Source organism: Caenorhabditis remanei, chromosome V, assembly GCF_010183535.1.
Source record: "Caenorhabditis remanei strain PX506 chromosome V, whole genome shotgun sequence".
Lineage (NCBI taxonomy): Eukaryota > Metazoa > Nematoda > Chromadorea > Rhabditida > Rhabditidae > Caenorhabditis > Caenorhabditis remanei.
The window spans coordinates 20,395,231-20,409,910 of record NC_071332.1 but is presented as its reverse complement, the minus strand read 5'-3'; the positions used below and the strand labels follow the sequence as shown (position 1 = coordinate 20,409,910).

At 35.3% G+C, this 14,680-nt stretch overlaps 2 protein-coding genes across 2 annotated transcripts; both read left to right on the top strand.

Moving 5' to 3' along the window:
- Window positions 1-5,146: 5,146 nt before the first annotated feature.
- On the top strand, window positions 5,147-8,745 carry GCK72_021580 (uncharacterized protein; the record flags this gene model as incomplete). Its single annotated transcript, XM_053734369.1, has 9 exons — window positions 5,147-5,332; window positions 5,389-5,523; window positions 6,232-6,447; window positions 6,498-6,592; window positions 7,291-7,406; window positions 7,472-7,627; window positions 8,131-8,279; window positions 8,329-8,550; window positions 8,599-8,745. 9 exons carry the CDS (start codon window positions 5,147-5,149, stop codon window positions 8,743-8,745), a joined length of 1,422 nt encoding a protein of 473 aa, XP_053583282.1.
- Window positions 8,746-9,746: 1,001 nt separating this feature from the next.
- On the top strand, window positions 9,747-13,953 carry GCK72_021579 (uncharacterized protein; the record flags this gene model as incomplete). Its single annotated transcript, XM_053734368.1, has 5 exons — window positions 9,747-9,908; window positions 10,339-10,545; window positions 11,520-11,635; window positions 12,420-12,660; window positions 13,540-13,953. The coding sequence occupies 5 exons, from the start codon at window positions 9,747-9,749 to the stop codon at window positions 13,951-13,953; spliced, it is 1,140 nt and encodes a 379-aa protein (XP_053583281.1).
- Window positions 13,954-14,680: the final 727 nt, after the last annotated feature.

Genomic DNA, 14,680 nt, shown 5'->3' with positions numbered 1-14,680 from the left:
TTACGAGAGAGCATGTTTAGCGCTTCATTTTTGAGGTTGACAACTTTTTTGTACGAATTTCTTGTTTAAATTTTCTTTGTATCTTTATAGTTCCTTATCCTTATAAAATAAATACATACATTTACCTCCTGCGCACTAGGACCTCAGACAGTGAAACCATGTTGGCAGTGTAAAACTGGTCCGCACAAAAAGTTGTGAACTGCAAAAGATGAATGTCTATCTTTGATCAACACCTCCTGGCTAGAATCTAGCTTTTAGACCAGTTGGTTCACTAAATCTTCTCCATCCAATTTTCCATAAACATTGTCTTCTGACTTCTGATCCCTCATCACAGAATCTGTGACCAACACTTCATTCCATCCAAAGCACACGTTACCCATTCGTAATCTCTCAAGCCCCGCCCACTTTCTTTTGCCAGTGGCAAATGACAGAAACAGAATAGATTCGCCAAATGAAATGACAATTGACAAAACGGGGAGAGAAACGAGAGAGTATGGGCAAGTGTGGAGACGCAGGTGGAGAGATGAAATCGGTCGATTAGAACAACCTGAATAAAATGGAGACTGGAAACATCACTTCCATTAGTATTTCGAATTTTCTGCAGAGAAGATTTTTTCGGTTCATTTTCTTGTATGTTAGCAAAAGTGAATTGATTTATTTCTTATTTTTTTGAAATTGAATATGTTTTTTTAGTTTTCTGTCTAATCGCGATTTAATTAGAAATTCAAAAAAACATTCTAGGTTAAAATCATTGAGGGCAAAATCTGATCATGTTACGTTTTTTGTTTCTTGCTATATTACAGCAATCATTTTTCACTAAAAATTCGAAAAATTCCACGAATTCAAAGTGGAAAGCCAATAAAAACGGATAAGTCATGATAGTTTTTCGTTGCGAGACCCAAATCTTTGGGGCTTTCGTATTTCTTTGAATTTTGTGTCAAGACCCATGAAACTTATATTTTTAGAATCACCAGAAATAGAGCTTTCAAAAAAGTATAATCATGCTTACGTTTGAAAAGTCTGAAATTTCTTATTCTCATTCGACGCATCTTGACGTGCTGATTTTAAAAATACTAGTTTTATTGGTCTCGACAAAAAATTTAGTGATTAACAAAAAAATCCACATTTTTTTGAGCCGAAAATCAATAAAATCGGCTGAAATCTAAGAAAGTTAGGGATTTTCGAATATGTTCTGAATATCAGTAAAACTACCGTAACTTTGTGATTTTCGTGGCGTGACTCTTGATACTCATATTTTTGGAATCACCAAAAATAGAGCTTTAAAATGAGTATAATCATGCCGAGGTTTGAAAAATCTGAAAAATTTCAGAATTTTGGGTCCCAGGAGTCAAAATTTTCGAAAATTTTAAAGTGTGGCATGATTATACTCATTCGACGCGTCTTGTGATGCTAATTTTAAAAATCTAGTTTTTTTGGATCTCGACACGAAATTTAGGCGGTCGCGGTAGTTTTAGTAAAGTTGATTTTTTTTTCAGATTTTCATAAATTTGTCAATTTTCGACTGATTTTTGTGATTTTCAGCTCAAAAATCTGGATTTTTAGTTCTCTTGATTATAATAAAAAAATTTAATAATAATGGAAACTAACTAGCAGTAACCATTCCCATCTCAAAGCATCGTTGAAGTCTGCATGGCTTGCAGAAGAATCTGGAAAATTTTTTAAAATTTAAACAAAACATTTTTTAATGTAAATGTTCTGTTGATTTTGAGAATCTAGGTTTCATGGGTCTTGACACGAAATTTAGGGGGGTTATGGTAGTTTTGGTGAAATTGAGTTTTCGATGCTTGGTGTCAAAACGGTTCACCAAGTCTTACCGAATTTTGGATCACGGAAATTTTTTGATCTCTAGACTTAGTATTCAATCCAATAAATGAGAAACCTTTACAATAGTTCAAGTACCCTTCCTCCACCGCCCGTTTAATCCAACATTAGAGGGAGAAAGAGAGAGAGAGAGAAGAGACGTAGAAATATCATTTTACTACCACCACCACCATCAGGGAGACCACCACTTCACGACCATCATACATTCCTTGTCTGTGTGAGAATGTTTTATTCTGTTTATTGATAGATCTTTGAACATTTAGAACTAAGTGATCTAGACGATTGGCGCTATAACTTGTGATTTTTGAACAATTTTTGTTAAAAGATCGCCATAAATTTCCTGATTTTCTAGATACATATTAGCTAACATACACCTAACTATGTTCTACTCTGCTCCTGGAGTTTATGGCGGCTTGAAATAGCCTAAGAAATAAACGAGTAAGCTGTGCTAAGATTGCATTACTGGTGTCATGTTACCTAGGGAGAGGGAGATCAGCAATCTGTGTACTTTGTCTGTCCATCTACTTTGTTTTTTTGATTTCTACCAGTGTTTCTTTCTCACTTATGAAAAATTTAATAGAGATGAGTTATACTATTAGAAAGCTGAAATTTCAGAGATTCTAGAAATGTGACTTATTTTTCCATTAGAGGGGTTTCGGCTTCAAACGTTGGATCTTTAAATCAAGATCTTAGCTTTTATAGCTAAGAATCTGAAATTCTGAAAAGGTTTGGTCCTACGAAATTTGACTTCTCATGGCTTTGTCACTTCCAGACATTCCCCTTCTAATTTCCTTTGATTTCATCAGATACTTCATTAGTTCTCATCGGAATGTTATATTACAACACAAAGTACGTTTTGAGAGCGTGTCTTCCAGTCTCATATCAAGTTAATCAAATGTTACCATAGTTGTCACCGGGCCGATCCGGGCCTTGTGCGGGTCTTGAGATAACTCGCTTCAAAATCACAATTAGGAGTCGATCAACCTGTCAAATTGTAGGTCTCGGTAAGCTCTACTCGATTCTATTTTCATTTTGACTAAGAGTTTAGTGAGAACCGCTGTACAATCCATTTAGTGGCCGGGCCTTGAACAGCCGGGCCTTGAATCAAGGCCCGGCCATTAAATGGATTGTACAGCGGTTCTCACTAAACTCTTAGTCAAAATGAAAATAGAATCGAGTAGAGCTTACCGAGACCTACAATTTGACAGGTTGATCGACTCCTAATTGTGATTTTGAAGCGAGTTATCTCAAGGCCCGCACAAGGCCCGGATCGGCCCGGTGACAACTATGATTGTTACACTTTTCCATTCAGAATGAACTGTAGTTTGATATTTGGGAATCTTTCTAGTCAAAGGCTTCCCGAGGGTCCGGAGAATTTCAGCTGCTCTAAATTATATGTGTTTACAGCTTTATATTTGTAATGGACAACCTTATTTTTTGGTTTTCAAATGTAGCTCGAGTTTTGGGTACGCTTTGGATATTATGTGGCTTGTCAGTTTTCCAATTTCTGGTGTCAGTAGTCTAGCTGAACTACCGGGTGCACCCCACGCAGCAGTGTTCTTTCAAAGCCGTATATCTTGGTTCCCAGAAGACATATCGAAAAGTTGTCCACTAACAAAGTGTAGTTCAAAATATAGTAGTACAGGTTTTACGGTATTCATAACCTTTTCTTCTTCCCTACCTCTGTAATTAGCTATCCTTATATGAAATCATTCATTCCCGTCCCGTTATTTAATTCCCGTCAAACACAAAATCACAATTTAGAACACAAATCACAGTTCTTCTCTAGCCAAACCGTTGTATTTGTGTCTTTGATCTATCAAATTAGGTACGCGATAATTTGCAACAACACGGATTGATATAGTTTGATATCTTGTTTTGGGAGATCGCCTTGACTGCTAGCAGTAAAAAGCCACCTGTAATTAACACAAATTGTTCATAATTGACTTTGATAATTGACAAGAGACTTTGTGTGAACTCCGTCATGAACTTCTCGACTTCAATCGTCTATAACTTGCAAGATAAGCATCCTACAAAAAAGTTGTCGACTACAAAAATGTACCTCTATACTTTTTCTACACAACCCTACAAAATTCCAACAAATTCAAGCAATACCAGAAAAGATTAAAGCCTTTTAAAGTTAGTCAATCCTCTCTGTACATTTTTCTATACAATTACAAAGTACACTGTCTAACATTCTCTGTTCCCTTATCTCATCAACCTTGGTCATGGCCAAGGCACTTTGTAGATCTTTACTGTAGATTGTAGTACACCGGTTTTACGCAAAAATCAGAAAATCAAGGTTTCCACCTGCAATTTTAGCCAGTTTTTTTTTTTTTTTTGAAAATTTTCAAAAAAAAATGTTCTAGAATTCCTGCCAATTTCCTGATCTCACCACTCACAACAATGAACCCCGAAAGACAATGTGAAATATGCGCGAAACCATCCAACGGAATGCATTTCGGCGCGATGACCTGTCGCGCCTGTGCCGCGTTTTTTAGAAGAGCAGTTGTGCTGAAACTACAGTATACCTGTAAAGAGAGGAACATGTGCCAGTTGGAAGGGAATGGGAGGTGAGTTTTGAACACTTTTTTAATCAAAAATTCGAATAAATCTACAACTTTTAAGCCAAAAAGCATTGCAAACAGACCAAAATTCACCATGTTATTATTGAATTTCGAAAAATTTCGAAAATCTAAAATTCAATAAAACTACCGTAACTCCATAATTTTCGCGACGAGACCCACGAAATTCATATTTTCAGAATCTGCGTATCAAGACGGTTAAAATGAGTATAATCATGTGCAGGTTAGGTCAGATTTGAGTTGTTGATAATTTTCGTGGTATGACCCAAACTACCGTAAATCCATCAGGTTCGACCTGAGCTTTTTGAAATTTAGTTATCTAGAATCGGGGAGTCAAGAGCTTTCATTTGAGTATAATCATGCATGTATTCAGACAAAATCAATTTTTGGCCTACCTCGATGCGCCTTTAAAATCCACAGTTCCACTCGAGACCCAAAAAATTCAAAGATAGTCATGATTATACTCATTCAAACCGTCTTGACACGCTGATTCTGAAAATCTAGTTTTTACTCATTTTGGAGAAAAACTGATGGAGATACGGTAGTTTTAGTGAATTTCTGATTTTCGAAAAGTTTCGAAATTCCATAATTCCCTTAATTTACAACCAATATCTTAAATTTTAGACTCAAAAAACGCGGAATTTTTTCTTCTAGCTGTAAAAAATATATACAGATCAATATGTCGTTGGTGTCGTTTCGAAAAATGCAAAGAAATCGGGATGGATCCGGAAAAAGTGATACTTGACTACGACCCCACGGCTTCTCAAAAAGTGCCGACGATGACAAAAATGGATTCGAAACTTTTGGAAAAACAAGGTTCTGAACCGGAAAAGAGCAAAGAAAACATGAAGATAATAAAAATTGATTTTTCGGAATTGGTCGAGAAGATTGAGGAGATTTTTGAGGTAAAAATTTTTTTATAATTGAAATTTTTTGTTCTAAAATTTTTCTCAATTTCCAGACCAAAACAGAGACATCAAAAGAAGAAGAAGATGATCTGGGTCTTTCTGATTCTGTCTATCTGAATGATCTACAAAATTTGACCAAAGGATTAGAGGAGTTTCGAGCACCAATATGGTCAAAAGGGGAGATTCAGGTCTGGCATTTCTATAAAATTTTGATTACATAGAAAATTTGAAAAATTCTACAAATTTTAAGCTGAAAATCATAAAAAACAATCAAAATCTAACAAAGTTAGAGATTTTCGAAAAATTTCGAAAATCTGAAAATTTGAAATTCACAAAAACTACCGTAACCCATTCAATTTTGCTGCGGGACCCTTAAGACTTATATATTCAAAATCAGCAAAACAAACCGGTTCGAATGAGTATAATCATGACTAGGTTTAGTCAGATTTGAGTTTTTCACAATTTTCGTGGTGGGACCCAGACTACCGTAACTCCGTTAGATTTGACCTGAGCTTTTTGAAACTTAATTATCTAGAATCAGGAATTCTAGAGCTTTCATTTGAGTATAATCATGCCTATATTTCGAGGAAATTTATTTTTGACCTACTCTATGCGCCTTTAAAATCTAAAATTCCACTCGAGACCCAAAAAATCAAATCTAGGCATGATTATACTCATTCGACGCGTCTTGACACGCTGATTCTGAAAATATAATTTTTAATCATTTTGGATAAAAACTGAAGGAGATACGGTAGTTTGAGTGAATTGCAGATTTTCGAAAAGTTTCGAAATTCTATAACTCAATGAGTTTTTGTCTGTTTGCAATGATTTTTGGCTTAAAATTTGTAGAATTTGTAGAATTTTTGATGAAAAATAGAAATATTAAAAAATTCCAGCAACTCGGCAATGCGGACATGAAGAAAGTGTTCATCTGGTTGAATGTCCGCATTCGAAAATACGCAACATGGTTCTCACATGCCACGTATCTGATGGAAAAGCTTCCGATGGATCAGAAATTTCAATTATATCGGACATCGTGGAATGTGATGAGAATGTTCGAGCGAATAGCGATGACTTGGAAACACTACGGACACGAAATGTTTGAGGGGAATGTGAGTGGACATCCGGACATTTCATCAGACACACAGACAGATTATTTCAGTTTATATTGGTTAGTGATGACACGGTGATGATAGTGAATAAAAGTTTGGTTCATTTCGAAGAGATCTCCGAGCTGACTGATGATTATTTTCAGAAGTGAGTATTTTTTAAATGAAATTTTCAAAAAAAGCGCGAATTTTAGGCCAAAAAACAGCAGAATCCGACAAAAACTGAAAGAGTTATGGAATTTCGAAACTTTTCGAAAACCTGAAATTCACAAAAACTACCGTAACCCACATAATTTTGATGTGGAACCCATGAAACTCGGATTTTCAGAATCAGCGTTTCAAGACGGTTTGAATGAGTATAATCATGCCATACTTTAAAATTTTCGAAAATTTAGACCCCTGGGACCCGAAATTCTGAAATTTTCAGATTTTTAAAACCTAAGCATAATTATACTCATATGAAAGCTCTTGACACGCTGATTCCAAAAATGCAAATTTCATGGGTCTCATCACGAAAACTAGCGGGTTACGGTAGTTTTAGTGAATTTCAGATTTTCGAACATTTTCGAAATTCTGTAACTCGGTGAGTTTTTGTCAGTTTGCAATGATTTTAGGCTCAAAAGTTGTAGAATCTTTTGAATTTTTAATTAAAAAAGTTCATGGGTCTCACCACGAAAACCAGCGGTGTTACGGTAGTTTCAATTTTCTCAATTTTTCAAAAACGTAAAATCTTTGTAACTTTTCGAGTTTTCATGGGTTTTCGCTGATTTTTAGCTCAAAAAACGTGGAATTTTCTGGATGTTTTATTTTTGAATTTATTTTTGTTTTCAAAATAAAATTTTACAGACTATTCCATCCATTTCTCAACAAGTACATCGAAGAAGTCGCCCGTCCCCTATCCGAACTCAATTTGACCGAAGAGGAAGTGGTTTTTTGCATGGTTCACATTTTAGGATTTGATGGTAAGATAACTTAGGGTTACTGTACCCACGGGGATTACTGTAGCATCAAAAAAATCCAATTTTAGTGACTGGATTGGCTCCGGAGACGCTGGAAATTCTGCACAAATTCAAGGAGATAATTTCTGATCAAATGCATAATTATTACATGAATTCGACGAATTTTAAGATCTACTCACATCGGATCATGAAACTGATGAAGTTGGTTAATTCTATGACGGTAGGTAAAAAAAAATTTTCAAAAAAAATTTTTTTTTCAAATTTTAACACTGAATTTGATATTTTTAGCCGTTAATTAGTGTCAGATTCACCTGAAAACACGCTGGAACCTACTAAAAACAAAAAATTTTCTAAAAAACAAAAAATTTTCAGACAATTGCTCGAGAAAAAGCGAAAATCAAGGAGGTCATTTGGATATTCGACATTTATAAAGCGGAAATATCAGATCCCTACTTTTTTCAAGTGTTTTAATAAATCTTTGTTATGTTTTTTAAGCATTTTTAAAGCAAAAAATCCTTACAAACCAAAAATTCTCAAATTTAAACTTCCCGCTAAAAACGCTGCAACGACACTCCGAAATCCCGCTAGCGCTTATTGTTTACCGTAAATCCACACTGCTTTTCTGGCGGAGTTCCCACCTATTTCTATGAATTCCACCGATATTTTTCGGGAAATTTTTGATCGTAAGTGGAAAAATAAATTAAAAATTCAATTTTGCGATGTTTAGAATTCTATTCCGATGCGATTTACGACGATTGGCGTGAGATTTCGAAGGATTTCGAAAATTCGTCGAAAAATTCACAAAAAAAGCAGATTCAGAGGGTAGTTGTGCGAGTTGCGTGTCATAATTTGGATATGTTTGAAGCGGGGAAACAGGTAAGGGATTTACAGGGAAAAATTTGAAAAAAAATCAAATTTTTTCCAGATAGAACGCCTAAATCCCTCGCTCGCCTCCATTTTCCCGAAATTCCTGCTCAAATTTCTCAACACATTCCAAAACTTGTCGCACGAGCTCCAAACGCCTATAAACACGCATTTGCTACTCAAATTTATCGATTTTCGCTCGGAAAATCCGGAAAAACGCGAGAATTTCATGGATTTCAGCGATTTTTTGTATATTTCAAGTCTACTGGACTTGGCAGGTAATGTAAGGCTTTCGGAGAGCAAAATTTATCGGAAATTTCGGAATTTTTAGGTAATAATTAAGGATTTGCTGGAAAACGCGACGAAATTGTATCCGGATGACGAGAAATCGAGAGAAATCGGCGCCAGAGACATTCTAGATGGAGTTTTACTGTCGGAGGAAGTAAATGCTGAGAAATATCAAGAAGAGTCGTTTTGAGGATGAAACAGAAGGTTTGGAGCATTTTTAATAGAAAAAAGTGATAAATTATTGTTTTTTTTACCCTAAAAAGCTCATTTTTCTGTTTAAAATCCCACTTCTCAGCCAAAAATCGCATTTTTCAGATTAAAAACCCATTTTCCAGCTTAAAAATTGCATTTTTAGGCTGAAATCTTATTACTCAGCTTAAAATTGCATTTTTCTGCGCAAAATCGTTATTTTTGACTAAAAATCGCTTTTTCAGCTCAAAACCCTATTTTTCTGCTTAAAATCGCATTTTTCAGCTAAAGAATCCCATTTTTATGCTCGAAAGTCCATTTTCCAGCTTTAAATCTCATTTTTCAACTCAAAATCTCGATTTTTAGCTTAAAATAGTGATTTTCAGCTCAAACCCGCATTTTCCAACTTAAAATCTTATTTTTCCTCTAAAAATTCAATTTTTTCAGCTCAAAATCCGATTTTTATGCTTAAGACCGCATTTTTCAGCCTAAAAATCGTTATTTTCAGCACAAAATCGCTTTTTTTTCAGTTAAAAATCCCATTTTCCAGCTTAAAATTGCATTGTCAGCTTAAAATCCCATTTTTCAACTCAAAATCTCGATTTTTAGCTTAAAATAGTGATTTTCAGCTCAAAACCGCATTATCCAACTTAAAATCTTGTTTTTCCAGCTTAAAATCCTATTTTTCGGCTTAAAATCGCATTTCTCAGCTCAAAATGTTTATATTTTTCAGCTAATGACGCTTCTCCCCTCCACTTCTCCATTCGAACGGACAATTCTCGCATCGGAACTCAAAAATATCGATTAATTCCAAAAATTCACCATTTTATCACTTTTTACCACTAAAAACTCTCATTTCTGTACAAAAATTGCTATAAAAGTGTCATTTTTACTCTTTTCATTGTGTTTTTCATGGTTTTTAATGGTTTCTCAGCCATTTTTCATATTTTCCTTCTATTTTTCAGCTTTTTCCACCTAAAAACCCTCATTTTCAGCCAAAAAATGGGTAAAATGTCGAAAACCGGAGGAAAATCCGGAAAAGGAGCGAAAAATGCGGTTCCAGAGCGTGCAAACTCTGGAAAAACGTCTCGTTTCACAATGTCTGAAAGGAATTTGGGTTTGATGCAGGAGATTATCAGAAAGGATCCGGAGAGTTATAAGGAGGTAAAAACCCAAGGAAAATGGTATTTTCAGCCAAAAAATCTGCTAAAATGCCATTTTTAGCACCAGAATCCTGCTTTTCACCTTAAAATTGCATATTTATCTTAAAAATGCGATGTTTAGCAGAGAAATTCGATTTTTAACCAAAAACCAAAAAATCTGCTCAAAATGTCATATGGTAGTGAAAAATTGAAATTTTCAGCCGAAAATTTGGAATTTTTAGCGGAAAATGTGGAAAAATCTGCTTAAAATGTAATAAAATAGTGAAAATTTCGGATTTTTAAATGAAACATCTGCTAAAAAATGTCATTTTTTCGGCTTAGAAACGCATTTTTAGCTCAAAATCGTATTTCTCAGCTTAAAATCGCATTTTTCGGCTTAAAAATGCCATTTTCAGCACCAGAAACTTCATTTTCCCTCATTTTTTTTCCAGGAATTCATGGAACAATTCAATTATTTCGTTCAAACAATGAAACTTCTCCACTTACAACCGGAACAATCTCGAACTGAAATGCAATCCCTTCAGGAATCTGTTCTTTTTCTCTCAGGACTCGCTAAACACTATCCGAAAGAGGCGAAACAATTCTCAGATAGTCTGTTTGAGTTGTTGAGAGAACAGGGATCCGGATTGGATGCTGATGTGAGTTTCAGCAGGAGAAAATGGTGGAAAATTGAAGGTTTTTTGGATAAAACGCGATTTTGGCTCTTAAAATCAATATGGAAGGGTGAAAATTGGGAGAAATTCGTAAAAATGATAAGTTTTCTGGCTAGAAAGTGTGATTTTGCATCTGAAAATCACATTTTCGCAATGAGTAGACATCTGGATGCACAGACACACAGACAGAAGGAAAATAGGTTTTTCCAGTGCAAAAAGTCGATTTGCTGGTGATTTCTTGCGGAAAAATGGGATTTTGTCTTTGAAAACCGCATTTTATCCATAAAATTTTATGATTTTTGATGAAAAATTATCTTTTCCAGCCCAGAGGATGATGTGAGTTTGAATAAGAGAAAATCGAAAGAATTGAGCGTTTTTTGGCAAAAAAGTGCGATTTTGCATCTGAAAATCGAGTTTTTTTCTATGAGTAGACATCTGGATACACAGACACACAGACAGACTTATCCTGACGAAAATGCCGATTTCCTAGTGATTTTTGTGGAAAAAACGCGAAAATTCAGCTGAAAATGCACTGTCGGGGCTGGAAATCGCATTTCATTCATCTAAAACAATAGAAAACGGTCTAATGGACATCTGGATACAGGGACACACAGACAGATCTTCTGGAAGGAGAAATAGACGTTTCCAGTCGATGTCTTGTCTGTGTGAAAAAGTGAAATAGTGCAAAAACTCTGCTAAAAATAGTGATTTGTGCTCTGAAAATCGCATTTCTGCTATCAAACACGATAGAAAACGAACTGGGGACATCTGGACACCCAGACGCACAGACAGATCAGAAACGTTGACAAACGGACATCTGGAAAGAGAAATAGGCTCTTTTCCAGTTTAAAAAGTCGATTTTCTGGTGATTTCGGGCGGAAAAAATGTGTTTTTGGCTCTTAAAGTCGCATTTTATACACAAAATTTGATGATTTTTAGTGAAAAATTATCATTTTCAGGTTCGAATGTCATTCTGCAAAGCTCTCGTCTTGCTCCGTAATCAGGATATGCTCGATCAGATTGTCCTTCTGGAGACATTCTTCGAGTTGGTTAAAGTGGAGGATAAAGTGTTGAGGTGAGAAAATATCTGAAATTTGGAGCAATTTTCGATGAAAATTCGGTGATTTTGGCTTATTTTAGAAGGTAAAAGACATTTTTGAGCCAATTTTTGACAAAAATTCGATGATTTAGACCCATTCTTTACGAAAAAATGTCATTTTGAGAAATTTTTGAAAAAAAATTCGTTGTTTTTGACACATTTTCAACAAAAAACTGTGATTTTGAGGATTTTTTGAAAAAAATTCAGTAATTTTGACCCATTATAGATGGAAAAAATGACTTTTTTAAGTGACTTTTAATGGAAATTCGATGATTTTGAACTATTTTTAGACGAAAAATGACATTTTTAATCTATTTTTGATAGAAATTGGATGATTTTGAACCATTTTTCCACAAAAAATGACATTTTAAAACAATTTCAGATGGAAATTAAATGATTTTGACCAATTTTTCAGCAAAAAAAAACGGAAAAATTACTTTTTTTAAATCAATTTTTCCAATAAAAATTCGAGGATGCTTACCCATTTGTAACGAGAAAATGATAGTTTTGAGCAATTTTTAATAAAAATTCGATGATTTTGACTCATTTTTAGTCTAAAAATGACGTATTCGAGCAACTTTTGCTATAAATTCTATGATTTGAGTCAATTTTCTACGAAAAAATGACATTTTTGAGCCAATTTTGATAAAAATTCAATGATTTAGGTTTTTTTCAGACTATAAAATCACATTTTTGAGTAATTTTTGATGAAAATTCAACAATTTCCGCCCATTTTCAACGGAAAATGCAATTTTTCCAGAAAATTCCTTCTCGCCTCGATCAGTGCTCATCTGAAACGTGTCTATCATAAGAAGAAGGACGTCAAAATGCTCGGAAAGATTCAGAATCTCTGTTTCTCGAAAATGAAAGACTCCCGGTCGATTGTCGCCCGTTGTGCTCAACTCGTGTGTATCGATGCGTTTCGTCGCAAATTTTGGAGAGACGAGAGGACGGCCAACGTCATCGCGGAGGCCTGTTTTCATAAGGTCCCCAAAATTCAGGTGAGATCGATAATTTGAGAGAAAATCGACTGAAAATTGGGAAAAATTCATCAAAAATCATTGAAAAACAGGTTTTTGATCGAAAACACTGCTTCAAATAACTCAAAATGCTCTAAAATTGTGTCTGGCGCGCCTTGGACGCGTTTTTGTGGATTTTCAGCTCAAAGTAGAAATTTTAAGAGGTAGAAAGTCAAGAAAAACCCGTTTCCACTCAAAAAAATGGTACTCGAGTTCTGTTCGTCTGGCGTACCTTTGGCGCTTTTTCCACTGATTTTTGAGAAAAAAATGCGCCAAAACTAGAGAAACCTCTACGGTCTGATGGATTTTCAGTTATCTGGCGCACCTTTGACGCAAATTTTCCCAGTTTTGAAAAATCAGGAAGAAAATGCAGCAAGAAGTCATTAATACAATAGTTTTCCCGCTCAAAATCCACGCCTGGCGTGCATTTGACGCGATTTTTACTAAATTCTCACATAAATTTATCGAAAAAACTGCTTGAAATCACTCAAAATTATCTGGAACCGTGACTGGCGTACCTTTGGCGCTATTTTTGAGAAGAAAATGCTCAGAAACTTATTGAAAAGCGGTTGATCGCATTTTTCAAAGCAAACTGGCGCACCTTTGACGCGATATTTTTTTTGAAAAATCAGGGAGAAAATGCAGTGAAAAGTCATAAAAACTGTAACCGTCTGAAAATCTTCCGTCTGAAAATCCATATCTGGCGTGCCTTTGACGCGATTTTGACGCGTTCCGTCAGAAAATCCATATCTGGCGTGCCTTTGACGCGATTTTGACGCGTTCCGTCAGAAAATCCATATCTGGCGTGTCTTTGACGCGATTTTCTCACCATTTTCACTCAATTCTCTCTTTAATTTCCAGGTGACATCAATGAAGTTCTTCTTGGGATCTGAAAACGATAACGGAGAGCAAGAAGGCGACGATTCGGATATAGATTCAGAAGCGGAGGATAATACGAAGACACTGAAAGAAGTGATGACGTCATTCAGAAATGTAAAGAAGACGAGAAAACGAGCAAAGAATGTGGAGAGAGCGAAGAAAATGATATCGAAAAAGAAGAAGCAAAAGAAGGAGGGACGATCGAAAGAGTGTAATCTAATGGCTATTCAATCGTTGTATGATCCACAAGAGTTCGCTGATAAACTATTCGGAGCGTTGGAATCGAAGAAAATGGACAAATTCGAGATGAGATTGTTTAAGATTGCTCTTTGTGCACGTATCATCGGAATTCATCGTTTGCATACGTTGAGCTTCTATTCTTATCTTCATAGGTAAGAAAAATCGGCTAAAAAATCAGCAAAAAAGTGGAAATTGGCTGAAAATGAGCAGAAATTAGCTGAAATCGGCTGAAACCTGTTGGATTCGCCTAAAATCGGCTGAAAAAGAGCAAAATCGGCTGAAAATTGACTGAAAATCGCAACAGAATCATTTTACACTGACAAGAATAGATGAAAAACGAAATGACCTTATATCTATTAATTTTCTTCAAAAATGCGCCCCAGATATCCGTATTTTGAACGGCTTCTTTACCTTTTTGACTTTAGAATCTTCTCTATCCAATTTAAACTTTAAACGCGTCAAAGGCACCCCAGTCTGTAGTAAGTTAGAGATGAGACTGTTTAAGATTGCACTTTGTGCACGAATTATCGGAATTCATCGTTTGCATACGTTGAGCTTCTATTCTTATCTTCATAGGTAAGAAAAATCGTCTGAAATCGGTTGAAAATCGGCTGAAAATGATTTCAAATTGGTTTAAATCGGCTGAAAATCGGTTAAAATTGGCTCGAATCCGAATCCTTTAAAATATTGAGAGTGAAGCGACTGAGAAATGACGGAAATCGGCTGAAATCGCCTGAAAATTGGCTGAAAATGAGCAAAAAAGAGGAAATATGACAGAAATTGGCTATGATCGGCTTGAAATTAGGTGAAATCGACTAAATTCGGGGCAGAAATTGGCTGAAAACTGGCATAAATAGATGAGAAGGGAAATGGCCGAGAAGTG